Raw genomic sequence first — 26,494 nt, forward strand, 5'->3', positions numbered from 1 at the left:
GAAACGTCCCATTGAGGAAAAGGATGCAGCCACTGTGGTGCAACTGATGACGGAGGATGAGCAGCCCGCCATCAGCTCTGCATCCGAGGCCTCCACCCTCACCACCACCACCCCTGTTCGCAGCAGCCGCCCAGCAGGGCCTGGGGAGGAGGCCAGTTCACCGTCAGTTGGCGATCTGTCATTCAGCAGTCTTTTGACCCCAGGCATCATGAGTCAATTGTCTGCTGTTGTTGGCGATTTGGAGGAGGAGATGCTGATGGGCACTTTGGGGGATGAGGGATTGGACAGCAAGACTGTGGCGACAGTCAAGCAGCCCATCCATGCATCAGGAGAGGAATTTGGGGGGTCATCATCCCAGCAGGACATATTTCAGGAGGGGGAGGATGATGATGATGATGATGACGTGGTGACAGACAAAGACTGGGTGCCGCCACCACCACCACCTGGGGGTGTCATCATCAGCAGCTCTGAGGAGGAGGAGGATGCGCTTGTGGGCCTTGCAAGGAGGCGCATCATTGCAAGCATTGGCAGCAGTAGGCAGGTCCCACAGCCTGCTGGTGTCTCAGGCTCAGCAGCAGCAGCAGCATCTGCCAGTACCACCACCAGCCGCACCCAAGCCCCCCCCCAACCACCACAGGGAGACAGGCAGCAGCGGCTCCAGGCCGTAGGGGGTTGTTCTTGTCACCAATCTGGCGATTTTTCACAATGCCCACAGTTGACAGCAAGTACGCCACTTGCAACCACTGTCAGTGGAAGTTGAGCAGAGGTGCAGACCCCTTAAAGTTCAGCACCAGCTTGCTCATCAACCACCTTGCTGCTAAACATTTCCACCAGCATGAGGAGTTCCAGAGGCTGAAGGCATCTGGTGCTGGCAGTGGCACCACACCCATCACTGCACAGCCTTCAGCAGCAGCAACAGCAGCCACCCGCCCTCCTGCTCCTCCAGCAGCACCAGCAGGAGTGCGGAAACGCACTGCTCCTCCCCCCTCTGCAACTCCTGCCGCCGACACTGAGGCCTGTTCTGGCAGCCAGTCCTCAGTGGCCTCCTCTGCTGTGTCTGCTGATTCCCGTGCTAGCAAAAGGCCACGCCAGAGCCTTTTGAGCGAGTCCTTCCGGGGGGTGGTTAGGGCTCTGCCTCCCAGCAGCCGTCGCGTGCGTCAGCTGAACGGCTTGCTGACACGGGCCATGTGCTCCCAACTCCTGCCGTACACGCTCGTGCAGGAGGGGAGCGACATGCGTGCGCTGCTTGCTTGTGCAGCCCCAGACTGGCAGCTCCCCAGCAGACACTACTTTGCCCGCAAGGCCATTCCTGCACTGCACCGCTTTGTGATGGCCAATGTGGAGCGAGGGCTGGAGCACGCGGTTGGTGAAAGGGTCCACGTCACCATGGACTCCTGGAGCAGCCGCTTCGGGACAGGCCGCTACCTGTCCTTCACTGTCCACTGGGTCAGCTTGGTGGAAGGGGGTGAGGATGGGAGAGCAGCAGCGGGCACAGCAGCAGCAGCAACACAGTGGGTGGTGCCAACCCGCAGGGTCAGGGGAACTGCAGCAGGTTCCTCCGATCCTCTGCCATCCTCCGGCACACCTGGCCAAACCCCCCGCCTCAGCAGCAGCATGAAGGCCCGCCACTGCCAAGCGCTGCTGCAGTTGGTCAGCCTTGGGAAGACCAAACTGACGGCAACCCATGTGTTGGCCAAACTCCAGGAGCAGGAGAGGATTTGGCTGACCCCCAGAGGCCTCAGAGTCGGAGAGGTGGTGGCCGACAATGGGGCCAATCTGGTTGCCGCAATTGACAGGGGAAACCTGACCCACATCCCCTGTCTTGCCCACGTGCTGAACCTGGTGGTGCAGAAGTTCTTGCGCACCTACCAGGGGATGGGCGAACTGCTGGAAACGGCAAGGAATGTTGTGCGTCACTTCCGGCGCTTGGCTGCAGCCTGTGCGAGCCTGGAAGACGTGCAAAAGGGGCTGGAGCTGCCACGCCATCGGCTAATCCTTGACGTTCCAACTCGCTGGAACTCCACCCTGGCGATGTTGGAGCGTCTGGTTGAACAGAAGCACGCTGTCAACCAGTACCTTGCCCTGGCCACTGTTTCCGCCGTTTAGAAAAGGGACAAGACCAGCAACATCCCGTCCATCATCCCCGATGACGACTGGAGGCACATGCAGCAGGTGTGCTTAGTGCTGGCTCCCTTTCTGCAGGCCACTAACATGGTGAGCAGGGACCATGCTATGGTCTGCGAGTGGGTGCCCCTGGTTTGTCTGCTGAACAGGGCCCTCGATGCTTTGCTGGAACAGGGAGCGGCAGCCTTGGCCCAGCAGGAGCGGCATGCAGCTGCACAGTCCACCTCTGAGGGGGAGGAGGAGGAGGACTTGGTGGAGGTCCCTGACCTTGCTGCTGATGAGGGGGATCAGCACAGCGCAGCTGAGTTGGTGCGGGGGTGGAGAGAGGATGAGGCTGAGGAGGCAGAGGAGGAGGATGAGGACAGCACTGCCGTCGATGTGCCAGCACACGTGGCCCGCCTCTTCCCAATGGCAGCGCACATGCTGACGTGCCTGTGCAAGGACCCCAGGGTGATCCAGATGAAGCAGAGGGAGGACATCTGGATCAGCATGATGTTGGACCCGCGCCTCAAGGGGAAGTTGAGCCAGTTCCTGCCGCCTGCAGGAGGAGAGCCAGCGCAACAAATAAGGAGCTTGCAGCAGGCCCTTGTTGAGCGCTTGGAGGAAGCCTTTCCCCAGCCTTCCACCCCCACTGTCCAGCCACAGCCAGCACAGAGGCAGCACTAGGTGCCTGCATCCAGCAGCAAGCGCCCCACAGACCTGCTGTCTCTCAGCAACGAGCTCTACAGGACTGTAGAGGCTCCGGCAGCAGTGACTACAGAGGAGGTGCATGCAGCAGCATCCTCCTCCGGTTACAGCCAGCGCCTGACCCGCATGGTGGCTGACTACATGGGGTCCTACAGCGGGCTTGACAGCGATGCCCCTGTTGATCCCATGGAGTATTGGGTCAAGCGCCTGGAGATCTGGAGCGAGCTGGCGCAGTACGCCCTGGAAGTGCTGTCCTGCCCCCCTTCCAGCGTGCTGTCCGAGCGCTGCTTCAGTGCAGCTGGTGGCATGGTCACCGAGAAACGCTCACGTCTGTCTCACAAGTCTATGGACAGACTGACGTTTCTCAAGATGAACCAGGCGTGGGTGGAAGGTGAGTTCCTGGCCCCTGTTGTCGGCGAGAGGGGGACATGAACTGGCTGCCGGAAGAACCATCGTTAATGTGCCTTACCACCCTTTACCACCTCCTGGCTCCTGCTCACTAAGCCAGTCTGGTTCACTTTGACTATTACGTCGCCTGCAGCCACACATTTTACATCTACAGTGGGCAGCTGTGTACTGCCCTTCTGCTGTCTGTCTGTCTGTGTTTCCCACTGCCAGGGTACACAGGTTTACCTTCTGCTGCCGCTCTGCCACCAGCTATTACGTCAAACAATAGCTGCCCCTGCTGCCTGTATTTACCTGTAAAAAAAAAAAAAAAAAAAAAAAAAAAGGTTTAATTTTTCTGAGGTGCCCGGGTTGAAAACTGTGATGTCCCAGTTGTGTATTGGACATGATGTGGGCTTCACGACCGCTGTCTGGGACCTCCTGCTGTGTTTATTTACAGCCCTGGTATCAACGCTAGGTACCAGGGCTATTATGTCACGCTGCCTACCTACCTGCTGCCACACTCACACTACTCCTCCATTCCTCCTGCTGCTGCTGCTGTCTGTCTGTCTGTGTTTCCCACTGCCAGGGTACACAGATTTTACCTTCTGCTGCCACTCTGCCACCAGCTATTACGTCCAACAATAGCTATATCTGTGTAATTGTAAAAAAAAAAAAAAAAAAAAAAAGTAAACCATTAAAAAAAAACCAATTTTTAATTTTTCTGAGGTGCCCGGGTTGAAAACTGTGTTGTCCCAGTTGTGTATTGGACACGATGTGGGCTGCACGACCGCTGTCTGGGACCTCCTGCTGTGTTTATTTACAGCCCTGGTATCAACGCTAGGTACCAGGGCTATTATGTCACGCTGCCTACCTACCTGCTGCCACACTCACACTACTCCGCCTTTCCTCCTGCTGCTGCTGCTGTCTGTCTGTCTGTGTTTCCCACTGCCAGGGTACACAGATTTTACCTTCTGCTGCCACTCTGCCACCAGCTATTACGTCCAACAATAGCTATATCTGTGTAATTTGCTGTAAAAACAAAACAAAAAAACCATTAAAAAAAAAAAAGGTTTAATTTTTCTGAGGTGCCCGGGTTGAAAACTGTGTTGTCCCAGTTGTGTATTGGACACGATGTGGGCTGCACGCTCCTGTTGTGCTTATTTATGCCCTGGTATCACCGCTAGGTACCAGGGCTATTATGTCACGCTGCCTGCCTCATTGACTGCCTGCTGCCACACACTCATCCTCCTCCTCCTGCTGCTGAATTTACCTCCTGCTGTCTGTGTGTTTCCACTGCCAGGGAGCACATACAATGGCGCTTCCACCATGCGCCACCAGCTATTTTTTACGCTCAAAAATAGCTGCATTTCTTTAAAAGAAAGATAAAAATATATATACTTTTTATTAATACTTTGTGATATTATTTTTAGAGGTGTCCGGTCCGGGTTGAAAACTGTGTTGTCCCAGTTGTGTATTGGACATGATGTGGGCTTCACGACCGCTGTCTGGAACCTCATGCTATTTACGGCCTGGTACCACCGCTAGGTACCACAGCCTATTATGTCTCGCTGCCTGCCTCATTGACTGCCTGCTGCCACACAATCATCCTCCTCCTGCTGCTGCTGCTGCTGAATTTACCTCCTGCTGTCTGTGTGTTTCCACTGCCAGGGAGCACATACAATGGCGCTTCCAACATACGTGCGCCACCAGCTATTTATTACGCTCAAAAATAGCTGCATTTCTTTAAAAAAATAAAAATAAAAGAGAAATAAGTGAAGAAGAAGAAGACGATATAGAAGAAGAAGAAGATATAGAAAAAGAAGGAGAAGAAGGAGAAGAAGAAGGAGAAGAAGATATAGAAAAAGAAGAAGACGAAATAGAAAAATAATAATAGGAAGAAGATATAGAAAAAGATATAGAAGAAGAAGAAGAAGATAAAGAAGAAGAAGATGAAGAAGATGAAGATGAAGAAGATGAAGAAGAAGATGAAGAAGATGAAGAAGAAAAAGAAGATGAAGAAGAAGAAGATGAAGAAGAAGAAGATGAAGAAGATGAAGAAGAAGAAGATGAAGAAGATGAAGAAGAAGATGAAGAAGAAGAAGATGAAGAAGAAGAAGAAGAAGTAGAAGAAGACGATATAGAAGAAGAAGAAGAAGATATAGAAGAAGAAGATATAGAAGAAGAAGAAGATATAGAAGAAGAAGATATAGAAGAAGAAGATATAGAAGAAGAAGAAGAAGAAGAGGAAAAAGAAGAAGAAAAAGAAGAAGAAGAAGAAGATGATATAAAAGATACAAAAGAAGAAGAAGAAGTATATACACTGTACTGAACAGAATTTTGGACACAACTTCTCTTTCCACTTTTTTTTTTTTTAAAGGAACATCCCCACATAATCATTTGCTGTTGTTACTTGGAAAAAAAGATGTTTCTTGCATCATTCACCCTCAAAACAAGTGTTGGAAGCTATTTAAGGCCAATTCGAATAGTCAGCTCGAATAATGAGCTCGAATACCGACTCGAATAGTGAGCTCGAAGTCCGAGGTCGAATCGAATAGTAAAAAATATTCGACTCGAATATTCGACCGAACTCGAATAATTTACTATTCGAATTCGACCAAACTCGAATAATAAAAAGGGGTATCCGAGCACCACTGCTCTCAGCTCTCGCTTCAGAGCGTTTCTCGCCTTCCTGAATTTCTCCTGGTCTCCCGCCTTGTGAGCCGCCTACTTACGTTTCCGTAGTAGCCGTAGCTTGTTGGAGAACCACGGTTTGTTATACGGGTAGACCTTGAAGGATTTGGTTGGGATGCAGGAGGCCTCACAGAAGCTGATGTATGAGGTGACATTGTCCGCCCACTCGTCCAGGTCTGGAGCTGCAAGGGACTCCCAGTCCGTTCAGTCAAAGCAGGCTTGGAGGTGGAGCTTGGCCTCGCTGGACCATACCTTGGAGGACTTCACGACCGGTTTTGCAGAATCCAGGATCCTCCTGTATGTGGGGATGAGATGAACAAGGCAGTGGTCGGAGGAGCCAAGTGCCGCCCCAGGGATAGCCTTGTAGGCATTCTTCAGTGGCGTGTAGCAATGATCGAGGGTGTTCAGGCCTCTGGTAGGGCAAGCAACATGCTGATGGTAGCGTGGCAGCTCTTGTAGAAGGTTTGCCCTGTTGAAGTCACCCATGACTATGAACAGTGAGTCTGGGAGGGATATTTCCCATTGCGAGATGCTGTCGCTGAGGGTATTCAGGGCAGATTTGTCATCAGCATCAGGGGGAATATACACTTCGACAAGGACATAGGAGGTGAACTCCCGTGGTGAGTATGCTGGCCTGCAGTTCACGAGTAGAAGTTCTAGGTATGGGGAGCACCTCCTGTCAAGTACTGGTGGGGTGGGACACCATGAGGAGCTGACGTAGAAGCAGATGCCACCGCCTCTCTTCTTCCCAGAGAGGGAAGGGTCACGGTCTCCCTGTATGAGGGTTAAGCCTGGAAGGTGTAGGGCATTCTCCGGGATGTTCTCATGTAGCCAGGTCTCTGTGAAGCAGAGTACTGGGGTGTTCCTCCCGAGCTCCCACCTGCCGCAGAGGAGACATAGTTTGTCCAGTTTGTTGGAGAGAAAGCGGACAATCGTCAGGAGTACCGAGGGGATGGCTGACCTCAAGCCCCCTCTTCTTGAGTCTCACGCGGGCCCCAGCTCGACAGCCCCTACGCCGCCAGCCTGCACAGGGCCAATGAGCGGAGTCCAGGACTTGTTGTATGTAGTTCTGGACCTGGTTTGGCAGGAGATTGGCCTCAGGGAGTGGTGGGCCGCGATGTTCCCACCGCAGAAGTTGCTCCCTGGAGTACGTGGTGCGTGTGGTGGTGTGGGGGGCTGGCGCGTGGCCGATGGCAGGAGTGGGGTGCCTACAGGAGGTGGAGGAGACTGGCATTGCAAAGACAGTTTATCACGTGCGCCGTGCAGTACAGACTGTCACATGAGCAGTGCGATACAATCCATCACGTGAGCGGTGCAATACAGTCCGTCACGAGAGCGGTGCAGTACAGCAGTGCAATACAGCCTATCTCATGAGCAGTGCAATACAGTCCATCTTATGAGCAGTGCAATACGGTTCACCACATGAGCAGTGCAATACAGTCCATCACATGAGCAGTGCAATGCAGCAGTGCAATACAGTCTATCACATGAGCAGTGCAATACAGTCTAACTCTTAGTGTGTTGTGTAAAGAACTCACATAGCTGGCATTCCCGCAATGAGTCTGGGTCTTCTGGGTAAAGCGGGCAATTTGGCCACATAGCGTGCCTGGAAATGTGGGCACCTTCATAGCCCACAATGTAAATTGTAGCTATGATGGCACATAATAGACAATTTGGGCTCTGGCACTTATACTATAACCGAATTCCAACTATAGTTGGAAGGTTGCTAGTTGTGCGCATGGAGTTTGGATACAATAATTCAAATAGTGACGGAAAGCACACTGATTTAGTCTACAGGTAGGAGAGGCTAGTATTAGGGGGTGTCACGGACGATTGCGGGGACGCAGGCGCGTCCTGGAACCGCCCGTGAAGAAAAGAACGATCGCACTCGATTCCTGCATCAAGTGCGCCTCAGATCAATAGAACCAAGATTTGATGTGTAGTATCCCTCTGCTTAAAACAGCTGGGGAATCTGTCTTAGCTGAGTGAAAGCCTGGGGGGAGGTGTTAATTAGCTTGGACATATTCCCTGTGGAAGGCACAATTTCCCTTTTGGCTCTGGGAACCAGGTGACACTTAGCTGATCTCATGGAGATGTTAATTAACCAAAGGATGCCTAGGTGCAGCCAAGCAGGCTACGAATCCACGGGAGGTCTGGACACTCTGCTCTCTGCTAAAGATCAAAGGAAAGTCAGCTGTTAGCAGCTAGAACACAACCTCAGTCTCATGGCATAATCCATAACTTCCCAGATCTGTAATATTTCTGGTGTTCCTGAGATGGCCGCTTCACCAAACATGGGGGAAGTGTAGCATGAGCCCCGGTGCTGGTTCTGAGGAAGTTTCAGAACCTTCGGAGGTAAGGACTGCCAGCTAGGCAGTTTCAAAGTGCCCTGATGATACCACAGGGGTCCCACCCCTCATGTCTGGTATCAGGGCGCTGGGTAAATCGAGACAGACCTGAAAATGTTAATAAATCTGCCCTGACCTGTACGGTTCTGTGAGATAGAGCCCATATATAGGTAGATATGATTTCTAGCCCCAGTACAAGGGGAGGGCTCATCTCATCTTTGAAGGGGGTGTATGGCTCCCCGCCCTCACTCCCTCCTACTGAAGCAGGGGCATAAGAATGGCTGAGGACCCAAACTCAGTGTCCTCCACACTGAACCATCTTGCACTCATCAGATGCCAGCTTGAGGATATGCTGGCATCCACCTGGTCTGAACTCTGAACTCTGGACTTTGAAACCAAGAACTTTATGATTCTTCCCACAATAAGGACATCTTTCCAGGAACTAAGTATTTTTCTCCCTTCTTTTATTTTTCATACTGGCTATTACTGTTTTAATAATTGTTGATTTTCATAATTGTCTGTATATATATTAATTATTTATATTGCGTGAATAAACGACTTTCCCCAAGTCATTCACTGTTTCGCTACCCTGCTTATCAGCACACACAGAAATGATCCCGGGTCTCTGAAGATACGCTACTGTTTGTTTGTTGTTGGCTAGACAGAATACCGTGTGTTTAACCGTTTTATTCGCAGGACTAGTCAGTCAGTTAGTGGGCTCCACGGTCCCATGGTAACCGCGGTGGTGGCAGTTTACTCTGAACCAGTAGGTGACGTGGTAATTACCCGTGTCTCACAGGCTCCCTTCTGAGTTGTCTGCGGCTAATTTTTAATGGTTCCTGCGCATTGACTGCGACCAGAGTTCGCACGATCTGTGCGCTGGCACCGTTTAGAAGGCTAAGTGCGGTCAGCCACTAGGGCTCCTGTGACAGTGTTAGGCAGCGGTTGGGACCTGTGTTGTGCTGAAAGTATCTACGATAGCGCTAGCGCTATCGAGAAACGAACTAATTCGTTGGTGTAGCTGGAAGGCAATATATTTTTTATATATACAGAGAGACTGTGTAGCCAGTACCCCTCCCCAAAAGTTTTATTTTATTTGGCATGGAAATGTCCGGGAACTACAAGAAAATGGGCCTGGCGGACCTGCAAAATCTTTGCCAAGAGAGAGGCATTGAGGTCGGCCGCAAGAAACAACAGGACCTGGTAACGGAATTGTTTCAATGGGATACCCAGCAACTGCGGGAGCCGGGAGTGTCCGCTGAAGTGGATACCAGCCCATCTGACAATCGAGGGGAACCAGAGACTGAGACTCCTGACCGTACAGAGGTTGTGCATCCTGAGGGCCCTGCATCAACAGTTACGCCGGAGAATGTCAGTGTGGACCCCAATCCCAGAGTTTCTGAAAGTACTCGCCTGGAATCGGCCAGTACTGGACTGTCCATTTGTACTGATCCGCTAATGCAGCAGGCGTTACAAAAGCTGATGGACACTGACCTGGACAAGTACCTGCAGTACATGCGTGAAGAGCGCCAAATGCGGGAGGAACGGGAGCGGCAAGCTGCTGCTGCTGCTGCTGCTGAACGCCACGCGGAGAGGGATGCCGCTGAGCGGGAACGCCAACGACAGCATGAGCTAAACATGGCAAAAGTGCAACAGGCCAGCCGGAGTTCACCGCCCAGCCTCCCTGCTGAAGGAGCTGCACCACCCGTAAGTGCAAAGTTTAAATTTGCTAATAATGAAAAAGACACAGACATTGACTTGTTTTTGCGGTCTTTTGAAAAAGCATGCCGTCAGTATCGTCTGTCCCAAGACCAGTGGGCCAGACATCTGACACCTTTGCTGCGCTACAAAGCGCTTGATGCCTTCGCAGAATTGCCTGCGGAGAAGGATAATGATTATGCTGCTATAAAAGACGCTATCATTACTAAGTACCAGCTGACGCCAGAAGCCTATCGGAAAAAGTTTAGGGCCTGGCAGAAAAAGTCTTCTGATTCGTACCGAGATGTGGCCAGCAGCTTGCTCACCACACTCCGCCAGTGGACACTAGGCCTCACCAAAGGGTCTTATGATGTCCTGGAGGACTTGATAGTCCTGGAACAATTTCTGAACATTTGCCCTGCTGATGTACGCCAGTTTGTGCTAGAACGCAGGCCGGCTTCAGCAACTGTCGCTGCAGACCTTGCTGAGACTTTTGCAACTACCCGGGTGGTTGATACCCGCAGAACTGTCCCATCCAGCTGGAGAGGAGGTCAGCCCCATACCTCGGCAGACCCTCCTGCCCCTGTGAGCCGTCCGCCACAGAGGCCACCCAGCGCAGCTGCTGCACCCAGGCCTGCAGCGCCTGGAGAGGTCACCTGTCACTACTGCCGCCAGCCCGGACACATGAAATTCGACTGTCCGGAGCGGAGACAGACACCACCAGCACCTGGATCATCTGCATCACCTGCACCTCACCCACAGCAGAGGCAACCCGCCAGCGAACCACAGCCTGGATCATCAGATTTTGTCCTGTTTGCCCGCGGAAAGGAAATCCGCGACCGAACCGACCAGCAGCAACTTGTTAGAGTGAACGGCAAAGTTGTCACCGGATTCCGAGACACCGGAGCTGACATCACGTTAGTTCACTCACACCTTGTACCAAAGGAGAGCATCAGCTCCAGCCGATCCCTTGCCCTTACTGGAGTAGAGGGCACCCTTTTCCACATAGCCCACGCAAAAGTGAAGCTGGATTGGGGAGTGGGAGGAGTCCAAGAACGGGTTGTTGGGGTTATGAAGGATCTCCCAGTCCCTGTGTTGCTGGGGACTGATTTGGGCAAGCTTGTGTCCTACTATGAACCTGCCACGACCGCCTTGTCGCTCACGGAAGGAGACGGACTCTCCACCCACCACCAGGTACTTTATACACTTGGGGGAGCACCAGGGTGAGGTGGGTTGAATGTGCCCAGTTTAAGGGTACCAGGTTCAATAGTGCCTGCTTCAAAGGCACCTGAGTTTGATGTACAGACTGTCTGTTGTGATGATGCTGTAACTGTACCTGAGTTTACTGTACAACCTGTCTGTAATGAAAAAATGTCTATACCTGTCAATGTCGTTACTGCATGCAATGATGATTTGAGTAATGTCCGTCTGTGCCATTCTGACAGTGTACCGGTGCTAGCAGTACCGCGCAGCTGCACTGCTCAGAACCCGAGCTCAGGACAGGTGGAGGGGATTCCGGCCTCCTCCCCCTCCTCTGACCACAGGGATGAGACCTTTCAGCCGCTGGCCTCGTGTGACATGAGCCAGTTGGCTGAAACTGACAGCGCCATATTCTCAGCCGCACTACAAAGTGACCCAAGCCTGGAGGTGCTCAGGCAGCAAGCCGCTGAGCCCCTCGCAGACGGGGCCGCTTTCAAGGTGTACTGGGAAGGTGGGAGACTGTACAGTGAGTCTGTACAGCCCCCTACAGGTAGATCCCACGCGGATACCAAGTGGCTTGTGGTCCCGAGTGCGTTCAGGGGACATGTGCTGAAATCCGCACATGGTAATCCTCTGACAGGGCACTCGGGTGTCCGCAAGACACTCGCCGGTATTCGGAACCAGTTTTATTGGCCCCGGATGAACAGGGATGTAGCAAACTACTGCAGGGCATGTGCCGTCTGTCAGGAGCTAGGAAGGTCCAGGGATTCCCGCGGGGTTCCCTTAGGTCCACAGCCACTCAGCAGGGGAACCCTGCGTGGGCTGGCTGTTGACCTAACCAACCCACTGCCCGTTGTCAGCAGTCCCGGCAGACACCACGTCCGACTGCAGTGGCGCAAACGCCCTGTCCAGAACGGTCCATGTTGGGTTAACCCTGAGGGTAGCAGACCGCGACCGGTCCAGGGGAACCGAGCCACAGGCTCCAATAGGTTTTCCCGCCGTACCGGCAACTCGAGGCCCGTCAGCCAGGTTAGCGGCGCCGCCACACATCTTGCGGATGAGTGGCTAAGCCACGGACAAGGGGGAGGGCTGTCACGGACGATTGCGGGGACGCAGGCGCGTCCTGGAACCGCCCGTGAAGAAAAGAACGATCGCACTCGATTCCTGCATCAAGTGCGCCTCAGATCAATAGAACCAAGATTTGACGTGTAGTATCCCTCTGCTTAAAACAGCTGGGGAATCTGTCTTAGCTGAGTGAAAGCCTGGGGGGAGGTGTTAATTAGCTTGGACATATTCCCTGTGGAAGGCACAATTTCCCTTTTGGCTCTGGGAACCAGGTGACACTTAGCTGATCTCATGGAGATGTTAATTAACCAAAGGATGCCTAGGTGCAGCCAAGCAGGCTACGAATCCACGGGAGGTCTGGACACTCTGCTCTCTGCTAAAGATCAAAGGAAAGTCAGCTGTTAGCAGCTAGAACACAACCTCAGTCTCATGGCATAATCCATAACTTCCCAGATCTGTAATATTTCTGGTGTTCCTGAGATGGCCGCTTCACCAAACATGGGGGAAGTGTAGCATGAGCCCCGGTGCTGGTTCTGAGGAAGTTTCAGAACCTTCGGAGGTAAGGACTGCCAGCTAGGCAGTTTCAAAGTGCCCTGATGATACTACAGGGGTCCCACCCCTCATGTCTGGTATCAGGGCGCTGGGTAAATCGAGACAGACCTGAAAATGTTAATAAATCTGCCCTGACCTGTACGGTTCTGTGAGATAGAGCCTATATATGGGTAGATATGATTTCTAGCCCCAGTACAAGGGGAGGGCTCATCTCATCTTTGAAGGGGGTATATGGCTCCCCGCCCTCACTCCCTCCTACTGAAGCAGGGGCATAAGAATGGCTGAGGACCCAAACTCAGTGTCCTCCACACTGAACCATCTTGCACTCATCAGATGCCAGCTTGAGGATATGCTGGCATCCACCTGGTCTGAACTCTGAACTCTGGACTTTGAAACCAAGAACTTTATGATTCTTCCCACAATAAGGACATCTTTCCAGGAACTAAGTATTTTTCTCCCTTCTTTTATTTTTCATACTGGCTATTACTGTTTTAATAATTGTTGATTTTCATAATTGTCTGTATATATTAATTATTTATATTGCGTGAATAAACGACTTTCCCCAAGTCATTCACTGTTTCGCTACCCTGCTTATCAGCACACACAGAAATGATCCCGGGTCTCTGAAGATACGCTACTGTTTGTTTGTTGTTGGCTAGACAGAATACCGTGTGTTTAACCGTTTTATTCGCAGGACTAGTCAGTCAGTTAGTGGGCTCCACGGTCCCATGGTAACCGCGGTGGTGGCAGTTTACTCTGAACCAGTAGGTGACGTGGTAATTACCCGTGTCTCACAGGCTCCCTTCTGAGTTGTCTGCGGCTAATTCTTAATGGTTCCTGCGCATTGACTGCGACCAGAGTTCGCACGATCTGTGCGCTGGCACCGTTTAGAAGGCTAAGTGCGGTCAGCCACTAGGGCTCCTGTGACAGGGGGCTGGTGTTAGCCATAGGTGGGTGGGATTATTGTTGAGTGTTGGTGAGTGGGGTTAGTGTTAGGTGTATATAGCGGAAGGTCAATGCCAGGGAAAGATTACGGAAAGTGATAGTAAAATATGTTGAGGTAATCTCATGTGTGTGGAAAAGACGTGGCTTTGATTGCCCTGAATCCTTTAAAGGCCCTGGGGTCCCATTTTCAGTTATTGCTGACTGTAACTATCATTGTTCTAAACACTGAACCAGAGATGGATTAGGAGGAATTGGAACCCTAGGTAAGGTAATAGCTGTGGCCAGGGCCGGCCCTAGACTTTTTTCCTCCTGAGGCAAATTTTGAAAAAGTTATTGCTGCTGCCCCTGCCCCCCCCCCCCCCCCCGTCCGAGCTGGAGGGATAGATAGCGGGCAGGACGGGGGTATTGGGCCTAGCGGCGGGGAGTGGGGTCGGACCCCCCCCTCCCTCGCCTGGGTCCCCCGTCCTCCGCTCCCCTCCAGCCTTAAATAGATCAGAAGCGCTACTCGTAAGAGGCAGTGGGCGGGGAGGACTCACCTCTTTCTCGCTCGATCCAGCGTGCGCTCCACTGACGTCACTTCCTGCAACGCCGTCAACTTACAATACAGTGGGCGGCGTTGCAGGAAGTGACGTCAGTGGAGCGCACGCTGGATCGAGGAAGAGGTGAGTCCTCCCCGCCCACTGCCTCTTACGAGTAGCGCTTCTGATCTATTTAAGGCTGGAGGGGAGCGGAGGACAGGGGACCCAGGCGAGGGAGGAGGGGTCCGACCCCCCTCCCTGCCGCTAGGCCCAATACCCCCGTCCTGCCCGCTACCCCTCCAGCTCGGCGGGCGGCCCCCCGCACCCACCGACGGGCGGATGCCGCCCCTAGAAATGTGCCACCTGAGGCAAAAGTTTCACCCCGCCTCATGAGCGGGCCGGCCCTGGCTGTGGCTCCCCATTTTGACAATGGGCAGAGAGGGGGCAGAGAAGGTGGCAGTTTGGCCTGCTGACACCCACCAGGCCCAAGGAACCTGTTTAGGTTGCCTTCTTAATAATCTTACTCTGCACTGAACAAAATATTTACTCTGAAGATATTATAACCTCCCCCTGTTTTTAAAGACAACTAAAGTGATAGATATTTGGAGGCTGCCATATTTATTTCCTATTAAACAATGCCAGTTACCTGGCAATGCTGCTGATCTTCAGCCTCTAATACTTTTAGTCATAGTAGACCCTGAACAGCCATGCAGCAGATCGGGTGTTTCTGACATTATTGTCAGAATTGACAAGATTATCTGCATGCTTGTTTCTAGTGTGATTCAGACACTATTGCAGTCAAGTAGACCAGCAGGGTGCTAGGAAACTGGTATTTTTGAAAAGGAAATACATATGGTAGCCTCCATATTCCTCTCAACTCAGTTGTCCTTTAAGCACATGGTGTTGCACCTTCCCATTTTTAATAGACTCAATGCAGACAGTTACAGTGATGTGTAAAATGCAGTAACTGGTACAGCCAAGCTGAATGTAGATTACAGAAGTTACAGATGTGAAATGCTTTTCTGGTGATAATATAGTTGTATGTAAAAACAAAATCATTGTGTGACTTTTATTATCCTCATTTTCTTGTAAAATTACTACTGAAGTTTGACACCAATTTCATATTTTTTATAGCTCGTCCTCCTCCTCATCATCATCATCATCCTCTTCAAGTTCTGAGGACAGTTTATCAGATGGAGAAAGAGAGAGGCTAATGAAACAAGTGGAAGAACAGAAAAAAATTATTTCCATGATGAGAAGTAAACCTTGGCGAATGTCAAAGAAGCTTCACATACTCAAGTATGGTCTTAGTAAGAGTAAACCGCTTGTAATACAAATCACAAATTTCTGTGAAGCAATGTTTTACGGAGAAAAACTTTAAATGAAATTTCACTTGAACAACCTTTTGCTACAAACCAGGGGCGGACTGATCATTCGGGCACACAGGCACGGACCAAGGGCCTGTGGTGAGTAGGTGGCCCGCTTCCAGGGCTGTTTCTAGCCCCAGGCGAATAGTGCAATCGCCCGGGGTGCCAGATTGAGCGGTAGGGGCAGAGGTGTTGGGCGTAGTTGCTCGGGGAGCGGGCATAATGTAGATACAAACTCACCTTCCGCGATCCCCGCACGCAGCCTCCAGCTTCTTTCTACTTCCTCCCCCAGCGTCCGTCACATTGGTAACAGTGCACCCTGTGATGACATGACCGCATGTCATCACAGGAGGCGCTGTTACCAATGCGATGGATGCTGGGAAAGGACCTGGGAAGAAACTGGAGGCTGTGTGCGGGGATCGCAGAAGGTAAGTTTGTAACTATGCTTTGCCCTCTCCCCCCACCGCTGTGCCAATACTGGGGGCACCTACCTATCTAACCTATATTGGAGGCACCTACCTATCTAACCTGTACTGGAGGCACCTACCTATCTAACCTATACTGCGGGCACCTACCTATCTAACCTATACTGTTGGCACCTACCTATCTAACCTTCACTGGAGGCTCCTGCCTATCTAATCTATACTCGGGGCACCTACCTATCTAACCTATACTGGAGGCACTTACCTATCTAACCTATACTGGGGACACCTACCTATCTAACCTACACTGGAGGCACCTACCTATCTAACCTATACTGGTGGCAACTATATAGGCTACCCTATACTGGAGGCAACTACATTTTATTTTGAACATAGTGAAGAGATATTTTGTAACAAGTGTAGGTTATGTGGGTGGGGCTGTGTGTGAGTGGGGCTTGAGGATGGGTGGGTGTGGCTTGTGGGTGTACGGGGCCCCATAATTTCCTATTGCTCAGGGGCCCCATGAGATGTCAGTCCACCCCTGCTACAAAAGTATATCATTTCTGCACAATTTTTTTAATATTTCCAAAACTGACTCATGTTGCATTTCTTTTCAAGTCTGTCAAGCAAAAAAAAAATCTTCAGATTTGAGGGAAGCACACCCTTTCCGTGTTTTTCACGCTAAAATAAACTATTTTTCACTTGTCTTTTTTGGTTTTTGAAGCCACATATATGTATGGTAGGCGTTTCTAATTGTGAATAGCAATCATCGTCTGTATAGTTGCTTAGTTTTTGTGATGCTGTTTTGGGATGGGACGTGGAGCGCTTGTGTCTGTGTGTGCTGCCGCCGTCTGATCCGGCTGCCCTGGTGTCTCCCGCCCCTTTCCCGGGGCCTGCGTGCGGGGGGGGCGGGGCCTGGCGGACGCGCCGCGTGAGCTATTGGGCGCGCCCGTCGTGTCTGCCTGCTCCGCCCCTCCGCTCGCAGTGGCCCTGGTGTGGGGGCGGGAGATGCCGTACCCGCGACCGGATTGGTCGGCGGCCTGCACATAGACGCAGCGTAGCCCACTGAAGGACACGCCTCCTGAAGAACCCGGCAGAGTCCGGCGAAATCTATCGAGGACGCCGTCCTCCACCATGAGGTCCTCCCCTCCATGCCTCCATGCTGCCTAACCAGGTGCTGTATCCTCCTCTCCACACCTCCAGCATCAGAAACTCGGCTAGTCTTTCCAGGCTCCGCCATAGCAAGTCAACACTGGTGGATACAGTAAGAGCCCTCAGGGCACCTCAGCTGCACACGCTGTTTGCATAGAGACACTGTTAATACTGCCATGCATCTTGTCTGCTTTTGCTTGATGAACTGCCAGCACTGGATGTGCCTTGCTGTTGCTTCAACCTGATTCATGCTGATATGCCACTTGATGTGCCTGTTTGCAAAGGTTCTTAGGAATTACACTGCATGTGCTATGCCATGCTATAACACAGGACTGTGCTTTGCTACACCAACATGCTATACTGAGGTGACTTGCTAACCTGATGGGACGCTGAGTACTCTACCTGTTTTGCTGGATGACTATATGCATGGTCCTCATATAATATAGGAGGCTACATGATATGAAGAAATTATTGTGTATTGGATGAATGTTCTGGAATTTATTTTTTGAACTGCTTATGGTATCTACGATTCTCCGCATGTGAGAGACTCAGTAATATTTTTCCACATCAGGTTTTTGATCTATTTTTGCAGGGCTGCGCAGCCATTAATACGTGTGCACACGATCCTTTTGCTTAGGAGGGGGAGAGCATTGGGGACGCCTGGGTGGGTACATGCATGGATGGGGTGGGGGATGGGCTACATGGTGGGATTTTATCTTGCAGTTTTTAATAATGAGCATATGTTTGAATAAAGCTTTGTATTTTTGAATAAGACTGATTTGTATTCAGTCAGGTCTCACTCCTCCTTTACCCTATCTCATAGTTTGTGCTATTTTTAATAGTAAAAATAAAAATACAATGTATTTTCGCTAACATTTTCTTGAAATCGAAAATGCCATTTTTGATGTGAAAATTACTTAGGCAAAAATTTGTGAGCAACACTGGTCCCTCCCTAAATGATAATGGGCTCTATTTTCAAAACTTCTCAAGTGATAAAAATAACCTTTCAGCACATTTACATGCAAAATAATCACTCAAAGTAAGTTGATTCTAATTAACTTCATTTCAATATTACTTTTCTTATCCTAATTATATTATAATTTTTCTTATTGGGATCTTAAAAAAGTAACATAGATAAGGTGAAAACAGAGGCAAAAGCTTTGTGAATCATGATGCACATTGAGGCCTTATTCAACTTTTTCTCCTCAGTGTTCTCCTAGGAGATAATTTTTCATTTTTTATTTAAAATACATTTTCAGCACACTGCAACTGAAAAGAATACCAACAAAAATGTGAAAACGTACTGGCAACATAATTTTGAGTATTTTCTTGCTTTCTGGTGGCTTAAAAAGCATTTTGTTTTTGTGACAATATCACCTAGGAACAAAAAACATAGGAAAAACATATCTCTTAATTGGTCAGACCCACTGGCCAGTCATTAAACTGCTTAATGTTAATTGGTCGGTAATTACACCTTTTTTTTTTGTCAGAGAAGCACAGGATTTTGTTGAGGAATTTGAAGGAGCCCTGGGAAGAGGAAAGGGGCGAAAGCTCTATGCATATAAAATTATGATGGCAAAGGTAATTACAAACCTATTTGGTGTATTTAACATGTTTTCAAAACATTATGTAGTTAATGGGCAGCTCTACTGTATTTTTAAAGCTTGCTTCACAAATGCATCAAAAGTGGCTCTAAATAAAAGGACGCATATATTGTGCAGGGTAAACTCTATAAATATGGCAACGCAACGCAACCATAATTTTGCCATTATTTCTGCAGAATATTAATTGGCTTCCCCTTCTGAGTCTTCCCAATAAGTAAGTTCACATATGCAGATTATATTTGCTCTGTGTGAAAGTCTTATTCATGTTTTTTCTTGGTATGAGGTATGGTTTGGTTTCTGGGCCAACTTCAAAAAATGTACATTCATTTGGCCAGGAGTCCATGTTTATTTGCTATTTTTATGTTAAAGGGAACCTGAAGTGAGAGATATATGGTGGCTGCCATATCTAGTTCCTTTTAATCAATACCAGCTGCCCGGCTGTCCTGCTGATCCTCTGCCTCTAATTACTTTTAGCCATAGACCATGAACAAGCATGCGGATTAGATGTTTCTGGCAAAAAAAATTGCCAAAATAGGCAGCAGGTTTGTTTCAGTTGTGTGATCTAGATACAACTGCAGCCAAAGAGACCAGCAGGACTGCTAGGCAACTTGTATTGTTTAAAAGCAAATAAATATGGCAGCCTCCATCTACCTCTCACTTAAGTTTCCCTTTAAGCGAAAGCTGAAAATCTAGATGGCTGAGCTCTATGTGCACACTGGACAAGCATTTTTCAGCATTGTATGAAACTATTAGCTAGGGGTGATTCCTAGCTCTATTTATTAATAGGTTTCTGTTGCTTTACCTTTAGCATTTCCAGGTTATTTCAGTTCACATCTCTACTACTTATCTCTGGTGTGTCATTATATATTACTTCAAAGTAACTCACTGTATGTCTTTTATTTATAGAAATGGATGAAATTTAAAAGGGATTTTGAAAATTTTAAGACTGCCTGCATACCCTGGGAGATGAAAATAAAAGAAATTGAAAGTAAGTGGTGGTCTATTCAATGCATTTATTCTTGTTAGGATTCAGTTCCCAGCATACGGTGGCTAATCATGTGCCAATACACAAAAACAGCACATTAAATGTAGTACTTTTTAGACTTTCAGGTCTTGGATAATGCTTTTACTATGGACCCTAGATATGGATGTGCCATAAATAAATATATAAAGCAAACAACCTAATGTGCATATATTTTTGCCATAAAGTCCATCCAGGAGGGGCCTGTATTTTTGTGTGGGTGTCTTACCACAAATTGTGGTAAAAATTGAAATATACAACTTAGAGGCCTATTTATAACAAAACTATGATCTGATTACATTCTGCAACTTCCACTTCTAAAATCTACTCGTGCCTCTAAAATTGCCATATTACAAAACAATTATGATCTGATTAATTGCGGTGATTATCAGTGTTCAATCACAGATATGCATTTCCATTTACTTGAATGGACCCTCGGATGGCAATGGACCACCCAAAGTAAATTGTGATCTAGTCACAGGCACAATGCCATGGACTTGAATCATGTTATAACCTGCAAGTTATGCACCTCTGGCATGGTTATCTGTCCACCCAGAGGTATATGGCCACAAAAATGAGTAAGGCTCCAAGTTTGTGGGTGCTGCTAGGCCACAGTTGGCTCCAAAGCTGACTAAAGGTGCAGGGTAGTGGGAGGCACCAGGAAGCAGCAGATAACCACTTTTAGAGTGGCCAACCACCACAAAAATGAGAAAAACAATTCCTGTTTACCACTCTGCTCCACTGAGGTGATAGTGTCCTGCACTTTCTGTCTGGCCGGTTGTAATCAGCACTCACTGTAATTACAGTCTGAAATTAAAACATTGATAATCATCACAGCCAGAGGTCTAACAATAGCCTCCATGACCCCCACCATAGCCTGGAGGCCACTCCTTCGGTGAGGTGAAGAGCAACGGCAGCGAAGCCTCATACACTACCTGCTTCCAGCGGAGCAACAGGTCCTTACTCCTCTCCACACTGTAGTGGCATTATATAGTCTCCTTGCGTCTCCTGAAGTATGTCACATGACATGTAGAGATGGGAGCTGCAAGGAGACAGTCTGCCATGGCGTGCTATTACAGTGAAAAGAGGAGAAATGACATGTTGCCCTGCTGTAATTGTAATATATGACGCTCTGCTGCTGTGCTGTGCTATATCAGCAGGGGGAGGGGGGTGGTGTAAGCAGAGTTTTATACTGCCATCTGGAGGAGGAGGGAGGGAGCTAGGGTTCTGAAGGGGGGCCCAGCCAGCAGTGTTTTACAGTGGGGTCTGCCAAGCTCCAGTTACTCCCCTGATCACAACTAATCAATAGCTAACATTCAAGGTGGAGAATGCTATTTGGCGATCTATAAAGCAGTGGTCACAGCATTGTAATTAAGATGATGTCAAAATATTGTTGATGATAATCAGCAAAGTGGTGATCGAGGGAAACAGGCCAACCAAATAAAGAGGAAATGATTTATCAAAATCGCCAAATGTATCAAATATAGTGAAAAGTTGATTTAAAAAGTGCCATTATTTCTGCAGCATTGTTTCTTAGTACAGTATATGTATAATTGTAGTCACAAAATCTATCATTTCTTTAGCGTCTAACTTGTCACAGCCAGATAGTGTTACTGTTAAAAAAAAATTATCCCTCCCAAAACTCCATCAGATATTTATACCTGGTGGTCATTTTATATATGTTTTATGCACTCCTACAGATACAGTCCTTTACAGGGGCACACTTTATTCTTGCTGTTGGGGATAGTGAGGGTGTTGGGTTCCAGGGAGGAAATCCTTTTCCAGGAGTTGGTTAAGTTGGCACTACAATTGTTGGCCAGTCCAAGTAGGTTTATGTGGCTTTGTAAGATTTGTAAGATTCAAATTTGACCAAAACAGTGAGATAATAGTAATTTTGTCTGAATATTTTGGTGAGTAACTTCAAAAGCTTGACTTTTTCATTTAGGTCATTTTGGATCATCAGTGGCATCATACTTTATATTTCTTAGATGGCTATATGGAATTAACTTAGTGCTTTTATCCATGGTTCTGGGACTAATCCTCATACCTGAGGTAAGTAAAACTGCAAATAGTGAAGTAGCTCTGTAGAAATTTCCTTTAAACCATATGTGTTGTGTATACCTGCCTGTGAGTATCACTATTACATTTACACTGTATATTAGAGTTCCCTGTAAAACCTGTAGTGTAATACAGTACAGTACATTTCTCTTTGATGGAGTATTTTGTATACATTGTTAAATGCTGTTACACTGTCTCCCACCTTTGTGAGTATCAGAATGCTAGCCATTGTGGCCTGGCTGTGAGTTGTATCTCTCCTGCACCTATGCCATTATGGCCCATTTGTGATCAGTGGTGTGAGTGTCAGTTTGCAGCTCCCTAGTTAAATTTATCCTATATAATAGCTTACAAGTGTCCCTGTGTGCCAGTGCTTTTGCGCTACTGCACATGTCAAGCACTGACAGCTGTTGGGACAGGACGCAGGACGGGCGGGCCAGCCAAGCAGGCGATTGGGTGCGCGCGGCGGGTGCACTGACTGGCGGCGGTGGCGGCATGAGGAGGCCTAGAGCCTGTTTTTAAACCGGCTTAGGTCAACTAGTAGATGCATAAAATATACTATATGTTTCCTTTGAGTAAGGCTCAGTTCCCACTCGGAGTGGATGCAAAACGGCATGGTAAACACATTTGCTCAGTGGATGCCCTGCACTCCATTGCATACAGTCCATGCTAAGCACCGCTCTGTCCATCTGTTCATTCTGTCTGCAGTGGCGTAGCTAAGGAGCTATGGGCCCCGGTGAACATTTTACATGGGGCCCCCCAAGCACTCTATACATAACAACTGATACGGCATCAAAACCTGCCAATGGCAACTACAGTGTCAGAGGTGCAAGAAGGGGATGGGGAACAGTTTGTTAATGATTACCACTATTCAAAGTATCTATAGAAGTGATTAATATGAGCATAGGACCAATAGAGAGCTAATACTGTAGTTGAGGAAGGGCCCTTTGGGGCCCCTCTGGCCCAAGGGCCCTGATGCGGTGGCTACCTCTGCAACCCCTATTGCTACGCCCCTGTCTGTCTGTAACAATGGCTGTGTTCGATCAACAATAATCACATGTCCCCCTGTTCTGCTGCTGCTGACACCTCCGGTCAGTCCCAAAGCTCACAGACTGGAGGCAAGAGGCCAGTTCTACCTAGCAACGGAAAATTTTAATTGGGCAACCATGAACCAATAAGAATCCGGCTTTTGCAGAAGGCCCATTGGCCTTTTGCAATCCAGTGGGGATCCCTATGCTTCTACCTGGCTGGCACTGATCTGTTTAACAGCTTCAGGACTGAGCAGAGAAGTCAGCAGTGATGAAACTGGGACACGCATGATGGTGATTTAAAGGACCACTATCGCTAAAAATAGTAAAACATAAAACACATGCAATCACATACAAATAAGAAGTACATTTCTTACAGAGTAAAATGAGCCATAAACTACTTTTTTGTGTTGCTGTTGATTACAGTAGGTAGTAGAAATCTGACAGAACCGACAGGTTTTGGACTAGTCCAGTTCTTCATGAGAATCCCCCATGAGGAGATGGTCCAAAACCTGTTGGTTCTGTCAGATTTCTACTACCTACTGTAAGTTAAAGCAACATAGGAGAAAAGTAATTTACGTCTCATTTTTCTCTGGAAGAAATGTACTTCTTTTTTGTATGTGTTTACAAGTATTTACATTTTTAATTTTTACGATAGTGGTCCTTTAAAGGACAACTGAAGTGAGAAATATATGGAGGCTGCCATATTTATTTCCTTTTAAGCAATACCAGTTGCCTGGCAGCCCTGCTGGTCTGTTTGGCTGCAGTAATGACTGAATAACATCAGAAACAAGCATGCAGATAATCTTGTCGGATCTGACAATAATGTCAGAGACACCTGTTCTGCTGCATGCTTGTTCAGGGTCTGTGGCTAAAAGTATTAGAGGCAGAGGATCAGCAGGGCTGCCAGGCAACTGGTATTGCTTAAGAGTGAACAAATATGGCAGCCTCCATATCCCTCTCATTTCAGTTGTCCTTTAACCTTGTGACTGAAGTGGATGGAGTGGACACAGCGACCACCCTAGTGAGAACGGACATTGCCTGTTCTCATAGGCTTTGATTGCTTCCCTGTACCCAGTGTACTGCATTCGGCTTTAGAAAAATGCGACAGGTTCAGACTTTGTGTTGCGACAAACGGATCAGTTTTATTTTTACAAGTGGAAGCGGATCCTATTTTTAACAATAGGATCTGCTTCCTGAGCTTAGCAGCAGGTTTTAGGTGCATACAATTTACTGAACAGGTATGCTTTCTGCACAAGTTGGAACCAAGCCTAAAGTGTAAGAATTACAAGTACAGTATACTCTCAATAGAGGCATGATGCCAAAACGTCTGCTTTTTTGCTGAGTGGTGTTGGTTAGTGTCGGGACAGGTTCCAATAAGGAAACTTTAAGGTTTGGTGAGACAGCTTGATAAAAATACTGCAGAACTTTGTTAATGTCCTCCATTCCTAACACCTCTAGATGTTTTATATCTGTCTGTTTCTCTGACTCAATATTGATATTTGCTTGATTTGACGTCAGGGCCGGATTTACCATAAGGCAATGTAGGCAGGTGCCTACAGGCGCCTGATGATGGAAAGGCGGCTTACTCCCTGAGTGCCTCTTTCCTTTCCTATGCAGAGTCCTGATGAGAGTGTAAATGAGAGGTTACTCACCCTGCTCTCTGCTTCCAATAATGAGATCTCCCTTCAGTCAGGGGAATCTCTAGCTACTTAACCACCCTGGCGTTCTATTGAGATCTTAACCACTTGAGGACCGTGGGCTTTACCCCCCTTAAGGACCGGCCACTTTTTTTCCATTCAGACCGCTGCAGCTTTCACGGTTTATTGCTCGCTCATACAACCTACCACCTAAATGAATTTTGGCTCCTTTTCTTGTCACTAATAAAACTTTCTTTTGGTGCTATTTGATTGCTCCTGCGATTTTTACTTTTTATTATATTCATCAAAAAAGACATGAATTTTGGCAAAAAAATGATTTTTTTAACTTTCTGTGCTGACATTTTTCAAATAAAGTAAAATTTCTGTATACATGCAGCGCGAAAAATGTGGACAAACATGTTTTTGATAAAAAAAAAAACCATTCAGTGTATATTTATTGGTTTGGGTAAAAGTTATAGCGTTTACAAACTATGGTGCAAAAAGTGAATTTTCCTATTTTCAAGCATCTATGACTTTTCTGACCACCTGACATGTTTCATGAGGGGCTAGAATTCCAGGATAGTATAAATACCCCCCAAATGACCCCATTTTGGAAAGAAGACATCCCAAAGTATTCACTGAGAGGCATAGTGAGTACATAGAAGCTATTAATTTTTGTCACAAGTAAGCGGAAAATGACACTTTGTGACAAAAAAAAAAAAAAGTTTCCATTTCTTCTAACTTGCGACAAAAAAAAATGAAATCTGCCACGGACTCACCATGCCCCTCTCTGAATACCTTGAAGTGTCTACTTTCCAAAATGGGGTCATTTGTGGGGTGTGTTTACTGTCCTCGCATTTTGGGGGGTGCTAATTTGTAAGCACCCCTGTAAAGCCTAAAGGTGCTCATTGGACTTTGGGCCCCTTAGCGCAGTTAGGCTGCAAAAAAGTGCCACACATGTGGTATTGCCATACTCAGGAGAAGTAGTATAATGTGTTTTGGGGTGTATTTTTACACATACCGATGCTGGGTGGGAGAAATATCTCTGTAAATGACAATTTATTAATTTTTTTTACACACAAGTGTCCATTTACAGAGAGCTTTCTCCCACTCAGCATGGGTATGTGTAAAAATACACCCCAAAACACATTATACTACTTCTCCCGAGTACAGCGATACCACATGATTGGCACTTTTTTGCAGCCTAACTGCGCTAAGGGGCCCAAAGTCCAATGAGTACCTTTAGGATTTCACAGGTCATTTTTGTTTCAAGACTACTCCTCACGGTTTAGGGCCCCTCAAATGCCAGGGCAGTATAGGAACCCCACTAATGACCCCATTTTAGAAAGAAGACACCCCAAGGGATTCCGTTAGGAGTATGGTGAGTTCATAGAAGTTTTTATTTTTTTGTCACAAGTTAGCGGAAATTGATTTTAATTGTTTTTTTTTCACAAAGTGTCATTTTCCACTAACTTGTGACAAAAAATAAAATCTTCTATGAACTCACCATACTCCTAACGGAATACCTTTGGGTGTCTTCTTTCTAGAATGGGGTAATTTGTGGGGTTCCTATACTGCCCTGGCATTTTAGGGGCCCTAAACCGTGAGGAGTAGTCTTGAAACCAACAATGTCGCAAAATGACCTGTGAAATCCTAAAGGTACTCATTGGACTTTGGGCCCCTTAGCGTACTTAGGGTGTAAAAAAGTGCCACATATGTGGTACCGCCGTACTCAGGAGAAGTAGTATAATGTGTTTTGGGGTGTATTTTTACACATACCCATGCTGGGTGGGAGAAATATCTCTGTAAATGACAATTGTTTGATTTTTTTTACACACAATTGTCCATTTACAGAGAGATTTCTCCCACCCAGCATGGGTATGTGTAAAAATACACCCCAAAACACATTATACTACTTCTCCTGAGTACGGCGATACCACATGTGTGACACTTTTTTGCAGCCTAGATGCGCTAAGGGGCCCAACGTCCT

At 47.9% G+C, this 26,494-nt stretch overlaps 1 protein-coding gene across 2 annotated transcripts in view; it reads left to right on the forward strand.

Annotated features, from left to right (window-relative positions):
• The window catches only part of LOC137518499 (transmembrane channel-like protein 2-A), a 127,990-nt gene that overhangs the window by 38,288 nt on the left and 63,208 nt on the right, over positions 1 to 26,494 (forward strand). For both annotated transcript variants that reach the window (XM_068236435.1, XM_068236443.1), the window contains exons 4-7: positions 15,350 to 15,514; positions 18,647 to 18,737; positions 19,667 to 19,748; positions 21,727 to 21,833. In XM_068236435.1, coding sequence (XP_068092536.1) covers positions 15,350 to 15,514; positions 18,647 to 18,737; positions 19,667 to 19,748; positions 21,727 to 21,833 — 445 coding nt within the window. The remainder of the gene's footprint in view (positions 1 to 15,349; positions 15,515 to 18,646; positions 18,738 to 19,666; positions 19,749 to 21,726; positions 21,834 to 26,494) is intronic.

Source organism: Hyperolius riggenbachi, chromosome 1 (assembly GCF_040937935.1).
Source record: "Hyperolius riggenbachi isolate aHypRig1 chromosome 1, aHypRig1.pri, whole genome shotgun sequence".
NCBI classification, from domain to species: domain Eukaryota; kingdom Metazoa; phylum Chordata; class Amphibia; order Anura; family Hyperoliidae; genus Hyperolius; species Hyperolius riggenbachi.